The 21,017-nt window shown below is 31.9% G+C and overlaps 2 protein-coding genes across 4 annotated transcripts in view; one reads left to right on the top strand and one right to left on the bottom strand.

The window, feature by feature from the left end:
* Window positions 1–21,017, top strand: part of LOC135122766 (uncharacterized protein DDB_G0290685-like) — a 252,442-nt gene that overhangs the window by 3,209 nt on the left and 228,216 nt on the right. The gene's annotated exons all lie outside the window — the stretch shown is intronic.
* The window catches only part of LOC135122762 (breast cancer anti-estrogen resistance protein 3 homolog), a 125,480-nt gene that overhangs the window by 84,481 nt on the left and 19,982 nt on the right, over window positions 1–21,017 (bottom strand). Inside the window, exons 1-2 of one of the 2 annotated variants that reach the window (XM_064047172.1) lie at window positions 13,288–13,575; window positions 1,348–1,489 (exon numbers count right to left, since the gene is read on the bottom strand). The exons of the other annotated variant lie outside the window; for it this stretch is intronic. Coding sequence (XP_063903242.1) covers window positions 1,348–1,390 — 43 coding nt within the window. The 5' untranslated portion in view covers window positions 1,391–1,489; window positions 13,288–13,575. Of the gene's footprint in view, window positions 1–1,347; window positions 1,490–13,287; window positions 13,576–21,017 lie in introns of those variants that run through there. 2 annotated transcript variants of the gene reach the window in all.

The raw sequence follows: 21,017 nt of genomic DNA, 5'->3' as shown, positions 1-21,017 counted from the left end.
TATCGTAAAATTGAAGAAACAAAAAGAAAATAAAAAATTGAAAAACTGTAAAATTCAAATCTAAACGAAAAATTGTAAAACGAAAAATAAATAATCCTAGAAATCATCGGACCAAAATTTTAGCTATATTTTACATTATTATGGGCTCACAATTTGTGTTTCATTTCCCCAAAAATTTGATGCTATTATCTTAAAATCACATTAAATAAAATCTGTTAGATTTTATTTTAATCTTTATGTATTTATGTATGTTCTAATGTCACCCCGTTGTATCAACATGTTGGAGTTTTATTAAGTTAAACAAACTTTAACAATAACATTAATTCAGAAACTGTATTAAATTAACTAACACTTATTCATCGTTCATCATTCCAAAAAATATTTTATAATTTTTTTGCGACAAATATTTGCTTTTTGGATTATTTCAAAAATAGATTATGAATGCAGAATACATATTCAAATCAAAATATTTATTCTCACCAGTAAGTTGATAAACGATAATATTAAAAAAATCCACAACACGTCATTCGTTATTTAAATATCAATTGCCGGTGTTTGTAAAGTTTATCAAATTATAGAGAGGTTTTATCCTTGATTCTTTTATATACAGACTGACACATAATTATATGTCAAAATCTCGACTGGTAAGAAAACGTGAAATTAGTAAGAATTTTTAAAAGAAACGCCTCAACCACTTCAATCAAATTTTGCTACATTATGACCAACTTTACACCTTACACCTTTTAGCAACATTCCATCGAACTTTTATAACTTGAGCACCTGTTTGTAAGGATGGAATTTATTTTTCATTCACTTTTTTCGACAAAATTTACAAAATTGTGTTCGATTACTTCTAATTTAAACAACATAAAAAGGAAGTTTACACCGAATTTTATTGATCGACTTGTGATTTCAGTAGCAATAAAACGTGTTTCTTCAAAAAAAATTGAGTAAAAACTAGTTATTAAAATTCAACCACGGTTTGCCAAAAGATCTATAATTATATGTAAATAATCGGCCAAAGTTTGAAATGGTTATTATATTCAGAGTTATAATCAAAAAATTATTTTTGGATTTCCCGTTTCAAAAATTATACCTTAGTAGCAAAAATTACGTTAAGAAAAGTCTGCCCACTCGTCAAAAGTCGGCGACCAAGAGATTGAGAAACACCCCGAGCCCTAGGCACTATTTCATTGATCGTCATCGAACATTCAAGTGCTTGACATAATCACGTGTCGATCTACACAATATTTCTTAATGATTCTGTCTGTGCCGATGAATTCTTCAGATAATTACCCGCCAACATCACTATTAATTAATTAAGACACGCCAAGAATAAATACATACTGGAATCCTTCCGTTTTTTCAGTTTGCTGGCCGACTTCCCCATATTTCCAGTCCATCAACACAATCACTAAACACCTTTTTTCACTCCAGCATATTATCCCACTTTTCCTGGTTGCACCCTCACCAACTGCGCACTTCACTTCTGTTATTTAAAAAATTGCGATTAGATAAGTAAGAACCATTCAAAACCTGCATTACCGCCGATGTCACAACGCATTCGACATTCGACTAAATGCAAATCTTTGAAGGATCTCAAGCGCGACAAGTTGACCACCCACAACTGTGTGATGTTTATTATAAACAAACCGCCGCCCGCCGCCAACACACGAGATATAGAGATTTTGCTCACGTAATGTGACCGAGTCGCGGTCTGTTTAAGAAACGAGATGCAGTTAGATACATGGCAGGATTAAGATGCGACTTGATGTTGAAATGGGACTGTTTTAGGCGGAGGAAGTATAATGTTACAAGAATAAAATGTTCAGTTTCTTTCGGGTTCTGGCGGAGACCGGAAGACGATTTTTCTGGCCCGCCTATGTGCTGGACATGTGGAGGGTAGTGGCGAACAATTGGAAGGCGGCAGCGAGGAATGGTAGCATTTCCTGGTTCATTTAGGACGTCAGTCACATGTCAGTTAGTTGATGTGGTAGCTTTTATTGATTTATTTACATACTGGTGACAATTTAGGTATAATAAACTGGTCTAATTGATAAGGTGGCGGTAGAAAAACTGTATGTACAGCGACATAAAAAAGTATCAAAGTTAAAATAGTGTGAATTTTCACATTTTGACATTGTTTTTACTAAAACCGGATAATAACCACTCCGTTTAAAAACATTGTAAAGTGTTATGGTCTAGACTCCGATAAACAGACATGCGACAAAAAATTTCTATGTGTATTGTTTGAATACACAACATAGAACAGCTGCAATAGGTATTACACCACCTCCCTGTATCAATATTGTCACTATTGTGAACAAAAAGTTGCTACTTACATTCGTTTTTAGCAGAAAATATTTAATTTTAAAAGTTTAATAAACAACTGAAACGTCACACTCACCATTTTCGTGCATAATTAAAAATTCCTTTTTAGTTTTTCTTTTATAAACGTTTATACTTTAACCTTATAAAGCCATGTAAACCAAGATATATAAGATACTATAATAACACTACATATACGGTGTTGGAACCTTGATGATTTTCGCACGAAATATGAGAAATTTGAATCTTGGAAAGGGATTTTCCAATAGTTTTTCATAATTTTTTCTAAGTTATTTTGTCTTCAAACTCTGTCGTGACACACCTAGGTGTGGTAATAAGCTGTTTGCTAAAAGGTTGGTATGTAATTTTCTGAAATGTTTAACACAAGATAAATTCAAACTAAAAATTTATAAATTTATAAAAAAATTCCACGTATTATCATCAGTGTGCATGCTTAACTTCGATTGTTCATGTTTATACATCGAAAGAATGTCACGTAGAAATTTGTTTAATTTGAATGAGTTGTCTCCTCAAAAAAGAAGACTGTAATTATTGATTAAACCACAATGGAACAAAATGTTTTGAATATGATTATGACCATGATTAAATAAAGACGTGGGTATTCTCACATTTTCTAGAACACGAGGTTCTTAATTTGATTAATAAAAAATTGGTCGAAGGCTATAAGTATAATCCGACAAATCCAGCTCGTTAAAAAAATTATAAAATTTGATTTTACGATTTTAGTTTTGTGATAACCGCTGTAAAGTAAAAACCAGAGGCATAAATAACACCCATTGTCATTCAGCACTAGGTAATAGCAATCAGAAGCTTAAGTGTTTATTTATGTTTATACATCGAAACAATGTCATGTAGAAATTAGTTTCATTTGAATGAGTTTGTCTGCGCAAAACAGAGGACTAAAATTATTAATTAAACTACAAATGTTCTGAATATTATAATTCTTATTTTATTATTAGTATATAAAGACGTGCCTCCTATTCTTCACATTTTCAGGAAAATGGGATAATTTGATCAATAAAAAATTTGTGATGACGTCATCAACATCAAAGAAAAGTAGTCACAGCGTTATATCAATGCAAAAAACCGTGTTGGGAATAAAACGTTATTATACCTGCCAATATTTTTACGAAAATTTGAACGTTTAGCGGAAAAACTCTAAGCGAATTCGTACACTGTAAGTAGAGGAGTATATTTTTGTGTAACATGCAAATCATTTTAAGATACAATTCATTAAAATAATGTCTTCAAATTGTTTGTGGGGATGATCAGTCAAATTTTGGTTAGCATTTAACCATCTAAATGATATTTCTAATATGCATACAAAATTTGACAATAATCGGTCCAGCAGTTTCGGAGATTACGTCCCTAATAAAAATGGATACCGACACCAGACAGACAGATAGACAGAAACGGGAAACTACTTTTTTCGTACTGTAGGGGTCATGAAACGTCGAGAAAACATAAAAGTGGCCATTCGTCCGAGGTTCGATTACTTCCTTAGCTTACGCTGGGAAAGTAAAGAGCATAAAAATGAATTAATTCGTAAACTGTACACACTTGTGTACACAAACACGTATCACATTAATTTAGAAAATCTCACAACAAGTTAATTATCATGGACTTTGAACCCAGAGGCGTAGCGAGAGCTGTTTTATTTTTTATATTTATATATTTGGTAAAAATGTTTGTTATATCTACATTAATTACATAACTTAAAACTGTCAAAAATATTTTGTTTTAAAATATTGACGCACTAGCTTCATTAAATCTGTCAAATCTTTTTTGACGGATGACATTATATATTTTGCACTATCAACGTCCAACGTCGTATGTATTTGATTCTTACAAAATTTAGTGAGCTAAACCTCTCACTTATGGCAACCGAAAAAACTACAGTTAGGTACTACAAAATGGCTGAAGAAAATACATTTTTTAAAAGTACATACTTGAAATTTAACTGACACAATCATTATGTCTTTCATCGACTTTCTTGTGTAGCAGTTGTCAAACAATATTTCAAATTTTCACTGCAATATGCCAACATCATGTCTTTTTGAACAGTTAAAGAAATTGCAACAATAGCTCACACTTGATTTGACAAAATTTTGTCTATATTTAAGTGTCAAAACAGAATGACACAAGAGACACATATAATGTGGATTTGATATAACATTTCGGCCTAAGGAGTTATTTATTAAAGTGCTGCGCTGGCTGTTGGATCAATCAACTTTTTCCAGTCAGTCGTTGACAGTTAAAGTGATATTTTGTAATTGATAATGTGAAAGTGTCTAACATGGACCTACAATGAGCTCTGTGAAAATATTTATAGTTTAATTTGTTTAATTTTTATTTTAAGGGTTAAGACATTTTAGGTTCGTCTACGTTTAAATTAGTTTCTGAGACTTGTCTGGTATCAACTACATCCAATTTTGGCGTTTCTAACTGTTCAGTTAATAACTTGATTTTATGCTTGATACGACATGATCAACAATTATTGTTTCAGTTGGTATCAACAAATTTGCTTGAAATTGGCAGAACTGTCCCCCAAATTACTTCCTGTTGGAAAATTGACGTTATTGACAGTGACATTTAATTAACTTGAATGAAAATTATTTATTAATAATTTATTTTGGGTTATTGTTAAAATTTGACACTACCTTATAACCTAACTTTCTTAAGAGTTTAAAAATGACATAGCGACAACCACTTGAAGCAGGATAGGTAATAGCAGCGCAAGAAACATTTCCCAGAATTGGTTAATTCCACTTCCAACTTAAACAGTATTTATTGATCACGCTGTATTTTTCATTTTTTCATGACAAAAAAAGTATTGTCGAATGGTTTACCAACTATTTATCAATTTGCCAGCTTTTGATGAGTTTTGAATTTTGGGGGTTAAGCTCCCATACCCTCCCATAACGACGCCCCTGTTTGAACCTTGCTAATCGAGGTTATAATATTCCCAGTAAATTAAATGTTTGTTAAGCTTTTTTGGCAAATTATTTTTTCTTTTAGATTAATTAAGGCAGTTGGCAAAGAATTGTGCTTGTATTAATCCAGAATGTGGGCGTTTCACAAAACAGCTTCTTTTATGTTTGGGACCGTTTAGATAAGCATTTCTTTTTGTCATCATCTTAGAATAGTGACCACTGTTTTTCCCAAAACACGCTGATATAATCTCGTATGAATAATTAAACTGCTTAAATACACAGAGCGAATTTATTGTCATTATAAACTAAGTAGTATAATTAAAAATTAATGCTACAAAAATTTCACAAATAATACGCTGAAATAATTTTGTTCACTAATAAGTTTTTGAATTTCCATATCATTAAAAAGTTAATTTTTTAGCATTAAAAGAAATATTGTTTGCTTTATTTTAGTAGGTATTAAATTCTCGTTTTCTGATACCTAGTGGCCATTAATTTGACCGATATGTGTATTTATATTTTTAATTATCTTTCGGAAAGGAAAATCCAGGACGGTTATAATATTAATATTCGGCTAGTATGGCCTAAAAATAATATTTTTAAAACTAATTAGTCTAATAAAGTTTAAAAAAATACGCTTTAAAAATAGTTTCTTTGACATCCGGAAATTTAATAATATCATAATTTAAAATTATCGCCATAAAAAAGTTACGAAAAGGGGAAGGAAGTCTTGAGTGAGGCACGCTACATAAACCAATGTTAGAATAGCCACATCACTTCGGCATTTTTAATAGTCCTGCTTCCGCCACCAAAAATCCATTGTCTCGAAATAATGATTGAATCACAAATATGTGTATATAGGGTGACTCAGGAAGTACGCGCTTTTCGATATCGCATTAATTAATAACTTTTTGAGCAGTATAAATTAGGATTTTTTTGTATATCTATGTTAAATTTAGTGAGTATACAGGGCGTTTATAAAAAATTCTAAAATATTATACTCTGTTTTTTAAAAAGACAATACGACTATAAGAAGGCCTATGAAGTGAATCAGTAAAAATATTTAGGGTGTTCATTGAAAAAATAATTATAGTAAGTTGTATGTGACTCTCCAAAAACACAATACTCTTAGAGGTGCTCAAAGCTCCATATACTTAACTTAGGTCTTCATTCGTATCTTTACTTACATAAGTATAATATATCTGCTATTTTTCGAGAATGAATTATTACTTTTCTAGCTAATCAGTCATCATAAATACAAAATATTGTTTTACCCACCATTCATGAATCGAAAAACAAACATAACCTTATTGTAATTAATACATACGGTTTATTAAAAAAAAGAAAAATATTTCCATAGTCACCCCCATCTGGAAACTTTTTGATCACCGGTTACAAAAGTAAATTAAAAATGTATTAGTTTGCGAATGTGTGAATAAAATAAAGGGTTAATTTCACGAATCGGGAAATGTCATACTTTTTCAATTATCACTACTACCGTGTGACTGTTAATTGCCATAACACAGTTCAACTTTTTTATATTTTCACTGAATTCATTACCCCTTCAGCGATCGCGACACAATTCAAACAAAAAACTCACCACCTGTACAACTCATTTAGAATTTTTATGCAGAAAATGTTTTATTTATCATCTAGTAATATCACCACGTACATGAAAATGTTCATGTATGCAGAGAATAGATTTACATCGTAAAAAAGATGGGATTTATTAACTTCCATCTCCCAACATCTCCTTAGATATGAACTTTAATGAACGTGTAGTAATTCTAATTGTTGCTAGACACGTTATTCAGTATATTATTTTACTAATATCTCAACATGAACTTGGCTTTCTGTACAAAAACTTTTTGGAATTGTGCTCATCAAAAAGGGCCAAAAATTGAATATTTTCAAAAGAATAAAAAAAATTGAAGATTTCTTACTATCACTAAATTGTCACATTTCACATTTTAAATGTAGATCTCTTTTCACGTAACTTTCATTTAAAAAAATGCAATGTTTTAAATTTATTTTCACACTTTCACAATTCACAAAAACTAGTGCTATAAAGTTTGCTCAAGGTAATTACGAAACAGTGTTGTCCTAAAACAGGATTCGTTTTAATACTAATAACAGTGTTTTTGCATTAAAAGTGACCAGTTTTTAATAGGTTAAAACAAATAACGACGTTATATGGAAAATATTGTAAGTCTCTGCACAAAATATTTTAAATATTTCAGTTTAATACTATCAGTCTTAGTACTAACGTTGCAACTTTGCCATGACTTAGTCCTCCGCATTGTTCGTATACTTGAGATATCACAAATATGCATACCTAATAAAAATGTTAACTGCATCTGCCATGTGACGGTAAGTAAAGAGATCAAAGCCCTGAGAATTGAAACCTTTATCTGACTTAGTTTGCATTTTATTGTCGCTGTGTATGTACGTTTTTACAGATTTTTTTTATTTACAACGTTTATTATTAAAACTTTTACAAGAATGATTTTCTTGTTCTTATCAATTGATGTCGTACTGTTCGATAATGCTTTCACATTAGTTAACCGCCATTGTTACGCAGCAGTCAATTCTTTGTTGATTTTTACACCTTTTCTTAAACAAACCACCCACTGTGGCGCCGTTTTCAGAATAAATGTTCCATTGTTATGGTAAATGTCAATCTTTTTAAAGCTATAAAAATACTTGTGAGATCCAGATAAGCCTTAAGACTTTTTCGGGTCTTCAAGGATGCAAACTTCAGTCTGCTCTGTAATTAACAAATGAGAAAGTATTTTATTTCGTGCTAAATTAAATACTGAACTTGAAGAAGCCAACCGTTACTTTTTAATTGTTAATTTTTTACACAGTTTTAATAAAATTTCATGTGTAAATATTTGTGCATTCATCCATTACGAAAATTTTCAGTCCAACGTACTTTACATCCATTTGCGCTGCTGCCATCCTTCATTCATAAATAACTTTTTTCGTTTTAATTAAATCCAGTGAGTACATTTTGCTGTACCAGATTTATGCAGTCTGTTATGAATAAACCCGAAACAATTTAAAGCACTATGAGAACTATGCAACATTTATTATACACTACGTGGTGTAATATCGTAATGTATACTATTACAATCACCATAAACCAAGCATATGTCTACCATTCTGAGAAATCGATGAATGTGTGTGGATTTCACGACATTACAGCCGTTCCGCATATCTACAGATAAAGAGAAAAAAAAGGCCTACAAGCATCAATATATCTGAATTTCAGGTTGCAAGCGTTTTATTTGCCCTTGCTGATGCCCACAGGTTTGATATCGTCATGTTTTACGTGGGTGTGTTGTTATATGGTGATTTTTCTGAAGTAATGATGGGCAGAGTTTCTTGTAGTTACGTCAGAAAGGCGTATTGATGACAAAAATTTATTTTAATACGATGTTCTCAGTTTTCAATTATTGTAATGAATTCTGATGGGATCAGCAATCGATTAACCTTAACTGACATTGGCAGTAATTTAAAATAATAACACGGACTTACATTGTTGTGAGCGAATTGTAGTTGCGATAATGTTGCTCAATATTAAGTAATGGTGTGAGACAATATAGGTCCCGGCGACTATATTTTTTGATCTATTTTTTATATACTTTTATTAATAATGTTTTTGCTATTCGTTTAATTTAATTACAATAATTATTGTATATGACAAACTGGCAAACATTTTCAAATTTTGTAATTCACCTATTGGATGTCTGAAAAAAAAATGGAATTAGAGTTGGCTGCGTAAAAGAGTGGGTAAGGCTAAATGCACTTGATACACAAATGAAATACATATATGTATTATGTTCTATATAATGTGAATAGAAGCTTGAAGTTTCAGAAATATTTTGGAACGGTGTGGGTTCAAATTATTTATATATTTTTTATGTAAGTACAAATATAATACATACTTTAAAACTATATTTTTCGATTACTAAGTGGTGTATACAAGAAGTAATAAATAATAAAAAAATAGGTCATTCGGTTCTGTCTGTTGATACATAATTTTCAAAACTACTGGACTGATTTTCCCAGAATTTTGTTTTCTTTTAGAACATAGACAGCAAACCGGTGACATTAGAATTAGTCTGATCATCCTCATAAATATAATCTTAAAATTTGTAAGTCCATAAATATGATACGGTTCTTGAACATGAGAAATCGCTATTTAACTTATGTTTACTAATAGAGGAGGTTTTAAAAAATTAATATCTGGGGTAATATATTTTATTGATTAAATCAAAAGTGGTTTATCTCATTTTTATAGGAACACCGTTATTATTCTCTTTATACTTTATTTATCTAAAATGACATATTTATCCCTTATTAGAAGATTTTTATTAAGAAAAACTCGTTGAAACATATATATGCATATCAGACTTCTTGACTTGCAGTTGCAAAATCCATGCCTATTTTTCTTGTAATTATTAGCTGATATCACAAAAAAAATCACAATCAGATTTTATAATTAATGGAAAAAAATTGGACTTGTTTCATTGACTGGATTTCAAGTCCGAGAAAAATTTAATCTACATAAGTTTAGTAAAATTTTTACTTCTTGATCGAAAGCTAAGCAAGTATTGTAATAGGGTCCATCCGACGTTGGATATTTCATGACCCCTAGAGTATGACACCATGGGTCTTCTTTTCCGTCTAGTCTGTCTGCCGTTTGGGTCGATATTTGTTTGATAGATTATCTCCAAAACTACTGGACCAATTATCTCCGGTAACACTTTGATGACGTCACCTTAAAATTTTGTATATTAAATATTATTTAAATTTTATATTCCTCCTGTATTTGTGGTTTATGAATCCGCCTTGATTTTTAATCATAATTAATTTACAATGTTCGTGCAATATTTGGCGCGTGTTTCATGTAACGGATATCTCGAACACGTAAAAGGCAAGTGAGCCGTGGCTGCGTAATCTGAGGCGTTGAATTTGAGCATCAGGAACTCTGCAGGCGTGAGTTCAAATCCCATCCCCCACATATTTTTTCTAAGACATTAAATTTGTTTGAATAAATATTAAAATGATCTGCTAAATAACTTTGGACCAATTTTTTTCCATTAATATATAGATCCACAACTTAATTAATAAGACCTGCTCTTATTTTTTGCTCTATTTGCCAATTTTAATTGCGTAAAATCCATGATGGCACTTATCATAAAAACACTTAAAATTGTTGTCAAACTGGGTAATTATTTAACTTAAATTAATAGAAGTGGCAAATTCACGGTATTTAATAAAAATGAAACAACAAGAGTTCGTAAAAATGAAAATCTTATGTTTGGTCATTCGTATGATTTTATTTTACTTTATAATAACAAATTGTTCATGTATAGGAGGAATCCACTTATTAAAAAATGAAAAAAAAAATCGTATGTCTTATCTGGATGAAGTTAGACAGGAGATGCTGTAAAATTTTATATACGTTCTAAGGTTCAAGATACAGCAACTAAAATCTTAGTGAATGGAAACAAAATTTCTTTTGCGAGGCGAAGGTTGACCATTGAGCTACACATTTTTTTGTAGAGGTGTATTTTGACAACAAATCAATCTGTAGAATTGACTGAAATTAAAGGTAACAAATTTTGTAAACGCCATTCTTTTTAACTTGAAGGCGGAAGCTCACTTTAGTCTACTCTTAGTCTCTGTCCGTTCTTTCTAATACTGACGTATCGTTTTAGAGACATCCACATTTCGTACCCCTTTAGAGCTCACTCATTAATTACATAACTGTAATAAACTAAAAATGGAAATATGGGGTTCAAATCTAAGGTCTAATCAATCGAAGACAGTATTACTTTTTTTCAAATAAACATTTTCATCAAATCAAAACAGGTTTATACACATAAATTTCATCTAATGCTCTCATTTTCTCAGACGAAAAAAATTAAATCAGTCTGAGACAGGAAAAAAATGTCCAAAGTTGATTAGATCTACATAAGTTTCTTAATCATTTAAGCACAATCAGACAGGTCTAGTTTTCTTAATAAAATACGATTTTTCTGCAAATATTATTTTTCTGTGACGATGCCTATACATCCTGTTCTAAATAAAACTCCGCGACTTCATATCTTGCTAATGGATGGAAATATTGGAATTCTGTAAACGCCATTGTTTCTAGCTTGAAGGGAGAAGCTTCATTAGTACATATTTTTAAATATATTCTTGTAGATGATTAATGTGTGTGCATCTGTAGCGCATTAAATTGTATTAAGTTGTGAACTAATAGGAAGTTTTTGTATTTAGTGTAAGAATGACAGTTCGAATTTGTGCTTAAATGACTGTTTTTGAAACATATATTACTATTTGTTTGTAAAATAAGTGCTATTATTTCAAACTGACATTTTTTTATATTTATAAATTTAACTTTCTTATTGAGTGAAAATGAAATAAGCGCCCGGGATTTTTATGTGGGACATCCAGTATATTACCTGTATCGACTGTTATAATTTACAATTTTTCTTGATTTGAATTATTAAAATTGATTAGGGAATTGTTAACTGATGTTACTGTTGCATTTATTACTGCAAAAGTATCTACTGCTTTCTTTGCCCTGTAAGTAGTACAAAATTTCTAAAACCCCAAGGCTCGGTATATTTTTGCTTAACTTGAAAAATCATTAAATTTTAGAAGTATTTTTTCCTAAAACCAGGTAGATCGCTGGGCGTCTTCTAATCTTATATGGTTTTAGATTTAAAGTTAGATACACTTACTAAACTACTGTGCTAATTACTTTTTGGTCTGATCAGTACTGCACACTTAATTGGTTACCTGGCATCTTATTTTTCACTAATTTAATTCTTTCAGTATACAAAAGTAACACGTTGTTCAATAACCATTTAACGTCAGTTTTCAAAAAATACGTACTAATGGCGTAACGAAGTTGAATTCCAAAAAATCGTGTTGTGTGTCGTAGCTCATATGCGCGTAATTTCAAGCTTGGTGAAGCGCGGAATCGGAAAACGGCATTATTGTTGCAGATTAGCTAATGGTGCAGTTGACCTACTTCACAAAAAGGTGGAAAGGTTGACAACATACCCATTATTATAATCTAGTGGAGAAACGATCTGTTGACTATAAATATTACCTTGTCCAATACCGAGGTCGTATTTCTACACTAGGTAATGATCTTAAAAAATCACATCAGATTGCAGCAATTAAATAATCATATACTTCACGGTGTTTAACCTTGTTGGTGTTCTGATACAAAAGGTAAAGGTAAACAGTGAGAAATTTTAAAATGAAAATTAAAAGTGACCATTATTGAGCGTTCAAAGATGGTATAAATCTGACAAAGCTTGCCCGTGGCATTTACGTAACTGTTATGCAGAAGTTATATTTAAAAATTTCAAATTAATGGTTTCTTTCTATACTTGCGCAACCGGAATTGGAATCACTGGAAATATTAAATTTACCTGCTTAGAATGACTTTATGTTACGTTCTGGCTAAAAAAGGTTCGGCTGTGAACTATTTACAAAAACCTAAATAATAACAGATATTTTTAATTTTTTTAAGTTGCGTAACCGGTTTGTGTTCCCAAGATACGAGTATTTACATATATTGCTAGTTTAACCAAATATAAAATGTAAACAAAAATGATTTGATTATCGTGCGGTAATAAGGTGATTAATAAAAAATTTTGCGTTTACAGTGACGCACAGTTTTACCTAAGTGAGTCTGACATCATCTAAATGTCTCCAAAGACTGAAGAAATTTGTGAGGACTGGTTTTGTAATTAACACAGACCGTAAAAATGACCTTTGGACAGTAATTTTATTTTTATGCTACCTGCATATTTTTAAGGTTGTGACTTAATTTAATTCATGAAGTTGAATTAATTGTCGACTTATATTTGAGTCGCCTTAATCCCGTCTTTGCCATTTTTTTAAATTCTGTATTAACATCTCATCTAGTTGTTGGACTGTCAACAAGTCGCTTCTTTAACTTCTTTAACACCTTTTTTTAGTACATGAACACACAGTCACTGCCACTGTTTACAACACATAAACAAACTTCACAAATTTGTAGACAAATAACGAGACTTCTTAAATTACAGGGTTCACAAAAACTGAAAGTAGCGCACCGTCGACCGATCTATTGGCGGACATTGTTAAAACTACTGAAGTTTACAACTTGCAACATGATGGCAATAAACAAGTTAGAATACGAGTACGACTACGTCAACAAGGACGCATATTAATGAAAAGTCGCCGTCAGATTTTCAACAGTTACCGCCGACTTTGTTCGTACCGTTCGTTCTTGTGTGGAATACAGAACGCGCTGCTTATCAACTGGGCACTTATCTGCTGAAACATGGTACATAAACGATGTAAATAATTTGGGATACCTAACATTATCTCCTAGATTGGAGTAACAAGATAAACTGATAAAGAGGTACCAATTTAGTGGAGTTCAATAATAAAATAAAAGAAGCGCAGTGGAAGTGTTTAGTTCGATAGTATGTTACGGGGGGTACTAACGCCCAAGGTTCATTCATATTTATGATGAGAGGTATAGAAAACCTGAACGTACTGGCATTTATTGTTAATAATGTATATTAAACAATCATTACCTACCATATTCTTATTAAACACTACTATACGGTTTTTATGGCCACCACCATGTTCTCTCGGAATAGTAAAAATCTGCATCTACAATTTTCTTAAAAACGAGTTCAAACTACCGTGAAGATTAAATATAAACAAACTTTACAATTCCGATTTACTTGTTTAATTGAAATTTTTAACATCCTCAATGTACCACATTAATTCTTATCGGAATTCAATACAATTTGTGTCACGCATGCTACTTTGCAAATGTTATCTTATCACAATAAACGACGTACTGTTAATAGTTATCGTGACCGTACACAAGATACTGGTCTGAACATATTAGCATTTACATTGAGAATTAAAAGTATGCAGTCAGGGACATTTCGTACCTATTTGCATCATAAGCTAGAAAGTATTTTTCATTACGTTATTAAATATTCCGTTTAGTTTCTTGCACCATCTACTTTTCATTTGTAACTTTTCTAGGCATTACTTGCGGAACTAATTTAAAATTCTATTCTAATTTAGTGTTTTATTAGAGTTTTGTATTGTGCAGAAGACAAAACGTAAACTAATTTGAGAAACTATTGATCCGATTACTTTGTGTAAAAACAACAAAAGTCTAGACACTGGTTAAAAGTCCTGGAAAGAGAAAAACTGATGACGTCAACCGGGAAATATTGAGTAATAATTTGCCATATGGATCCGGTATTTGTTTTGTGTCAGGAAGTTGAATATTATTAATTTTATTGTCTGTTTACTTAAATTGTAGGAGTAAAATTTACAGATGTTTTTTAACAACGAACTATTAACTAAGAACCAATTTGTGCTCGTTGATAAATTTTGTCACATGCTTTACTAGTGTTTTTTGTGACACCCACTTTATTTACTTCTTTTAAACTTCATTCACAGTTCATGTTATGATTTTAATCGTTTGAATTAAAGATATATGTATCTAAAATTCTGGATTTTTTTTTAGTTATTACATTATCCATGTTCTATAACTTCTCACTCGAGATTTAAAATACATAATTCATTTGCGGCATCTATTAAACTAATCTACGTTGATCCATTCTGAGAGAAAGGACCTTGAAAATTATTATCTGTTAAATTAATATCATCGTGGGCTCGAAAACGAGAGGAATTTGCACTTCAATATTTTCTTACTGTTTGAATTTAGACAATTATTTTCCAATTATTATCATTATGTTGATTTGTGCCTGTTGTGTTTATTTCATAATTATGTGCTTTGATTGTAGGCGATTGTATGTGATACTCTTTTTAATTTGAACATTAAACTTGAATTAATGCATAATTTGTCATCATGCAAATTCTTTTTATTAGAGTGTAGCGGAATTAAATTTTGCTGTTTTCTTCCTTGTAATTACACATAATACTCATTGCGGTATCGTCAAAATTCAGGAGATTTTAATTTTAACTGATAAAACGCACGGGATATTGTGTGACGAGACCACACATTCAAATTGAGATTTCTGATTTCTGTTGTCATTTTCACGTGAATATTGAACTAAAGTTGGACTCAGAACGGCGAGTATTTAAACGCCCCGCGTATTGTAGCTGTAGTTAGGGGAGAAAGACCTTCACGAGCAGATGCCCTTCGTGCCGCTCTCACTACACGTCCTCACGCTGGGTTAAATTTTTGTTACCATCCAGTTACTTTAGTGATGATTTTTCTCTTTTTACTTATGTGTTTAAATTTGTGATATCCAAATATTTGATTTAAATATCATGTCATCGTTTTTATCTATTGCGGTATCTATTTGTGTCGGTTTTCTGATAATTTGAATTCTAAATCTTCCTCATTTCTTTGAATCGTCAAGTCTAAGAAATTGATTCTACGTTCTTTTTCAATCTCTGATGTGAATTCGATATTTTTATCCAATTTGTTGATATGTCTTCTTTTATTTTATTTGGTTTATCTGATTTATCTATGATCTGATTGGCTAGATCGATTGTTTGGTCCTTTGGAATGCTCGTAAAAAGATTTTTCACGTCGAATGATATGACTTGGTTTTTGTCCTTGTATTTCTTTAATTTTTCAATTACTTCTTTTGAATTTTTCACAGTGTATTTTGGTTTGAAGTTTGTGACATTTTTAATAATATACTACAGGTCTAATTGCTTTAATTGGGTTGTTCTCTTTAGGTACTTTTTCTTTCTAATTCAGATATGGTTCCATCGCACTTTTTAATGGTATCCTTTAATTTTGTGTTGTATGTATTAAGTCGATTCTTTTTGATTTTTTGAATTTTTGTGTTGTTTAAAATTCTTCTACTTTTTCTGTGTAATCCATTCTTTTCATCACTACGATAATATTACCTTTAGCGGCTTTTCCTATAGTTAGATCTTGTTCTTTATTTTCTTTTTTAATTGTATTATTATTTTTCGTTCTTTGTTTATGTACCTAAATTTTGACCGCTTTTTGGCTTCTTTTTTTTGCTTCTGCACACTCTGTTCTGGCTTCGGTTTGTTGCCAGAGTTATTTATCTTTTCTATAATCATGTCGGCATCTGTGGCCAATGATCTTTGTTCTGTATCTTTTATGGGCTATTTTGAGTCTTTTTCTAGTAAGTATTTTTCACCTTGTGATAGTTCAACTTCTGATAAATTCACCAGTCTCTTATGGAATATTTTATTCTCTTTCTGTTATTCCTTTTGGTTCCTTTTTAGGTTCATTTTTTCTTTTTTTAAGGTGTTCAATTTGTTGTGGTGTCTTCTTTGTTTTTCAAATTCCACTCCGGCGATTTCTCTGTCAGTTTGTTTAAATATTTGTGTCGATTTGTAACATTTGATTTCATTTTTGAAAGCTAGAGAGGGTTTTTTGTAGCTGAGAAGTAAGTCCGTTTATTCACAACTTTTCCTTTTCCATAATGGAGGAATAAACAATTTGTTGTTAATATTTTGCATTTTCAATTAAGTGGGGTCACCACACTGCATTTGAACGCATGCCGCCAATTAAACAACGACAAAAAAAAAACACGCTGTAGTGTTCCATTTAGTGACGATTACAGCTCAAGGCCAAATTTTGAATTTTTCGCGGATTTTTTTGTACATTTCTATTGTTGGCTCGATATTTGGATTACTATATCGTACTTTATGAAGCGTCGGTTGATTAATTTTGTGAATGTTTTAGTCAGTTGCTAAAAACGCTGTTTTAATGACAGTTATTGAAAACTGTAAAGGTGGTGAGTTCAAAAAGTTAATCAATGACGGAATGGTGCAACTTAACCGCAATTTTTTATATAATAAAGTAACGCTTTATATCAAATACATACAACAGCATGGATTAATAAAATGCATGCGCTTATCGCTACGTTTTCTTAGAAAAAAAAACCAACTTGATGACTTTTTCAGTTGAACGTCCGTTGTATGCCTTGGACATACAAAAAATTTTCGACAAACTGTTGAGACATTTGTTTTACTTTTGCTTCATTTAAATCGGTCTCTCTAGAAAAAGACTTATTATTATTATTTTCATTGTGAATTATTTCCTTTCAAAGCAGCTCAACAGTTTCACTCTTGCAGAAACGTTTCCTCTGCATTTAACAGCAGCACAAAGCTGAGGTCAGCTGCTCACCCTTCACAATAATCGTTAAAGATAAACTTATTCAGCTATCCACATACGATCGGCGGATAATCAAAACAACGTCCTGTCAAATGGCAGGCTGGTCTGGCGAACAAGTATGTTTAGGACTGATAAGATTGACATAATGTCATTTCCAAATCAGTGACGCCAACTACATGTTGCATGCCATGTCCTGCTGTAACTCAAAATAAGATTGATCGTCCGATTCGTAAATAATGTCAATACTTTTTATAACACGTATCGAAATATTTAATTAAAAAACTAGTTAGGTATTTTTGTTCAGTTACTTTATTTTTGAAAAGAGTTTATACGAGTATATGTATATTTTTTATTATTGGATATTAATCATTGATTATTATTCACACTTCACAATATTATTTTATAATACACAATTATTCACTTAAAGATTGTAATTTATTAGGAGAGAGAGACCGGTTAACAGTTTGACGGATATTACTAAAATTTATGGGCGGAGCTTCTTCGATTTCTTATATAAGGAGGAAAACTGCAGAATTGGAGTTCTCATGTTGATATTGATGCAAGTGTGGAAGCGCATCTTACACGTGGGAGGATATAGGTTTGCAGAATGATTGTCCATAACATCTCCTTCGTTAGATTGAAAATTGGGGCAGCCTGCGATATCGAATTTTCAAAAGTTTTCCGATGGTGGACCTGACAATCATCGGGAACGTTATCTATGAATTCGGGGCCTGATACACTTGTGCCAAATGAAAAAGATTACTGTAATAATAATAATTAAAAAGATATAGATTGAAATTGTCCAAATATTAGTGGTCCTCTTTTTGGAGATCCTGTTGTATCTCGTGCTTTCTGTGGTAAATTGGGTCGATGTCTATCAAGTCGACTGTCTCGAATTGTAGCAGTTCTTGTTTCCAGATTTCTTCTTTGAGTTGATGAAATTTCTAATTTCGGTGTTTGGATCGTCTGTTTCTTAAATTCAGGATTCTGGTAGCTCTGAAGGGTTGTTGAGTTGTATCTTAATTTACATCCATCTGGGACGCTGATAACGTAACTTCCTTTTACTGATAGGTGTTTTTCCTGTTGTCCGCATGTTGAAGTGGCTGGCTACTCGATTGGGAATATTCCAATTCATTGGTTCTTGTCGATTTTTCTAATTTTCATGTTTTTGAAGTTGACTTTGATGATATTACACTGTTGGTAATTCCTGGAAAATTTGAGTAGTTGAATTTCACAAGGTTCTTCTTTGGAAATTTCACTGGTCTGTTGGTTTCATAGGCAAGACTTTTTTGTCGAGTTTATTCTCTAGTAATTTGAGTTCGCTTAGCAGGTCCTTTGGGTCGATTCTTGAATTGTGCGTTGTGTTCAATTTTGGGAAGCTGATTGCTCTTTCAAGTTCTTCTAATATTCTTAATATTTCTTGCGATATGGTGATCATTTGGAGAAAAACTCTGTGCAGATGCAGAAGTGGGTAAACTTTGATTTTCGTGGAAATAGCTTGATTGATGATTGATTCGATTTCGGTGATCTTTTTTTTGAATATTTGTTGATTGATCGTTAATCTGGCGATGCTTTTGTTGAATTTTTCGATTGCCGTGGTAGTTAGGGAGATTTGTTCATCAAGGAGAATTTTCTGTTTATCTTGCTGATTCTGAATTCGGGATATTAAAGTTTCATAGGGTTGTTCGTCTTCGCTATCTATATTTCCAGTAATTGCTTTTGCTGCGTTACCTAAGAAGTTGATTAGGCCTCTTTTGGTTCTTCGATAGTTTTTTGATGCTGTTTCGGGAAATAACTGAGTTTTGTGTTGCTCTATTTGCGTGAATAATTGGTCCAATACTGGATGGTATGAATAAAACTGAGTACCTAGGTAGGTACTCATAGTTACTCGAAATACGAAGTACGTACTTGAGTATTAGCGAGTATCTACTCTTATATACTTGAGTATCTACTCTATGGACTGAGTACATATTACCTCCTCAGAAACAATTTGAGGATCTACGCGTTTTATAAGCATTTACTCTAAAAATGAGCATCTGCATGGCAAAAAACTGAGCTGCATATGAAGCAACTTAGAAAACGAATTTTGACTAAACATGGTGACTTTCATGAACGTGAAACGTCATCGAAAGATGTATAACATGTTAACTTACGTTTTGGTGACTCGATTTTTGCCATGATGTTTGAACACTGTCCTTGTTTTCCAGTTTCCTTGTTGGTTATATTGAGTTGCTACTGGGCATCGACTGATACCTACTCAAGTATTAACATCATTTAGAAAAACTAGAAAAATGTTTAGTTGATATACTCAAGTAGCTACTTCGCACTTCGAGTATGAGCATCTACTCAGTGTTATTCATACCACCCATTGTCTTATAACTATGAACTTCGTTGTGTAAACGTGTGAGATTAATTATATTATTGAAATTATTTTCTAATTCTCTTGCGTGTCTGCGGAGATCATCATATTCACTAATAAACGTTTCTATGTCGAATATTCTTATGAATGTCCAGTGATCGATTATGTTTCTGGCAATACCTAACTTTTGGGGTAGTAGTTCAGAGTTTTCTGTGATTTTTGTTGTTTGTGGTTGAAGCTGGTTGGATGATTATTCTGGAACAGGAGGTCTTAAATTATCCATGTGTACTATCTTGGTTTGTTTATCTTGTGAACGTATCATGCATGTCTTATCATCACTGATTGCGGTAATGATGCATGGTCCTATTTCGGTCAGCTTGGGGGTTTTTCTCGTAAACTTGTCCTATTACGAATGTATTTTGGTTGGGTTGTTTGTTTCGTCTTTCAATTACATGCTCCTTATGTTGTTGCATATCTTCAATCATTTTTTGGTAGATCAATTTCAAGGATTTTGTGACGTTGTGTGTCCTAATAATAATTTGAGTGAAGTATAATTGATGACTGACTGGATTGAGTTAATTGGTGGGTCTTTGAAGTATTTTCTCAGAATTCGGTAATGTTTTGTGAAAGTTGAATGTAGTCTTTCAATTAAACCATTTTATTGCAGGTGTCTTGGTGTAGTAAAGTGAGCTTTGATTTTGTGGGTTTCCAAAAGTTTTTTCACGGTGTCATTTTGAAATTCTAGTCCTGAGTCAAATGTGATCTTTTCTGGTACTCCATAGCGTTGGAGAAAGATTAATAATAATTTATCACAAATCTCGATAGCATATTTATTTGTTGAAAGGGTTTGTCAACTGTTCTGTCAGTTTTAGTGGAATCTCAGAGGGATGTTTTTCGTATTTCGTCCTTTTGCATATTTCGTATTTATTGATGTAATCGGTCCCGTCTCTGGTTAATTTTGGCCAGGAATATAAGCGTTGTAATCTGGTTTCACGTATTCCTCGATGATTGGTTTTTCCTTCATGGAGATCTTTTATCAATTCCTTTTGTTCGTTTTTGTCCGTGACTAAAGTAATTGTTTTGGTACAGTATTTGAGAATTGGTGCTTCGGCGTAGAATGTTTCGTTGTATACTTTGCAAAAATCTCTGTTCATTCTTTCGGTGTTGAAATGTCTTTTCTGTTTGCAAT

This window comes from Zophobas morio, unplaced genomic scaffold (assembly GCF_036711695.1).
Source record: "Zophobas morio isolate AGI-343-1 ecotype UQ-CSIRO unplaced genomic scaffold, CSIRO_AGI_Zmor_V1 ptg000005l, whole genome shotgun sequence".
Classification (NCBI taxonomy): domain Eukaryota; kingdom Metazoa; phylum Arthropoda; class Insecta; order Coleoptera; family Tenebrionidae; genus Zophobas; species Zophobas morio.
This window is presented reverse-complemented; position numbering and strand designations above follow the sequence as displayed.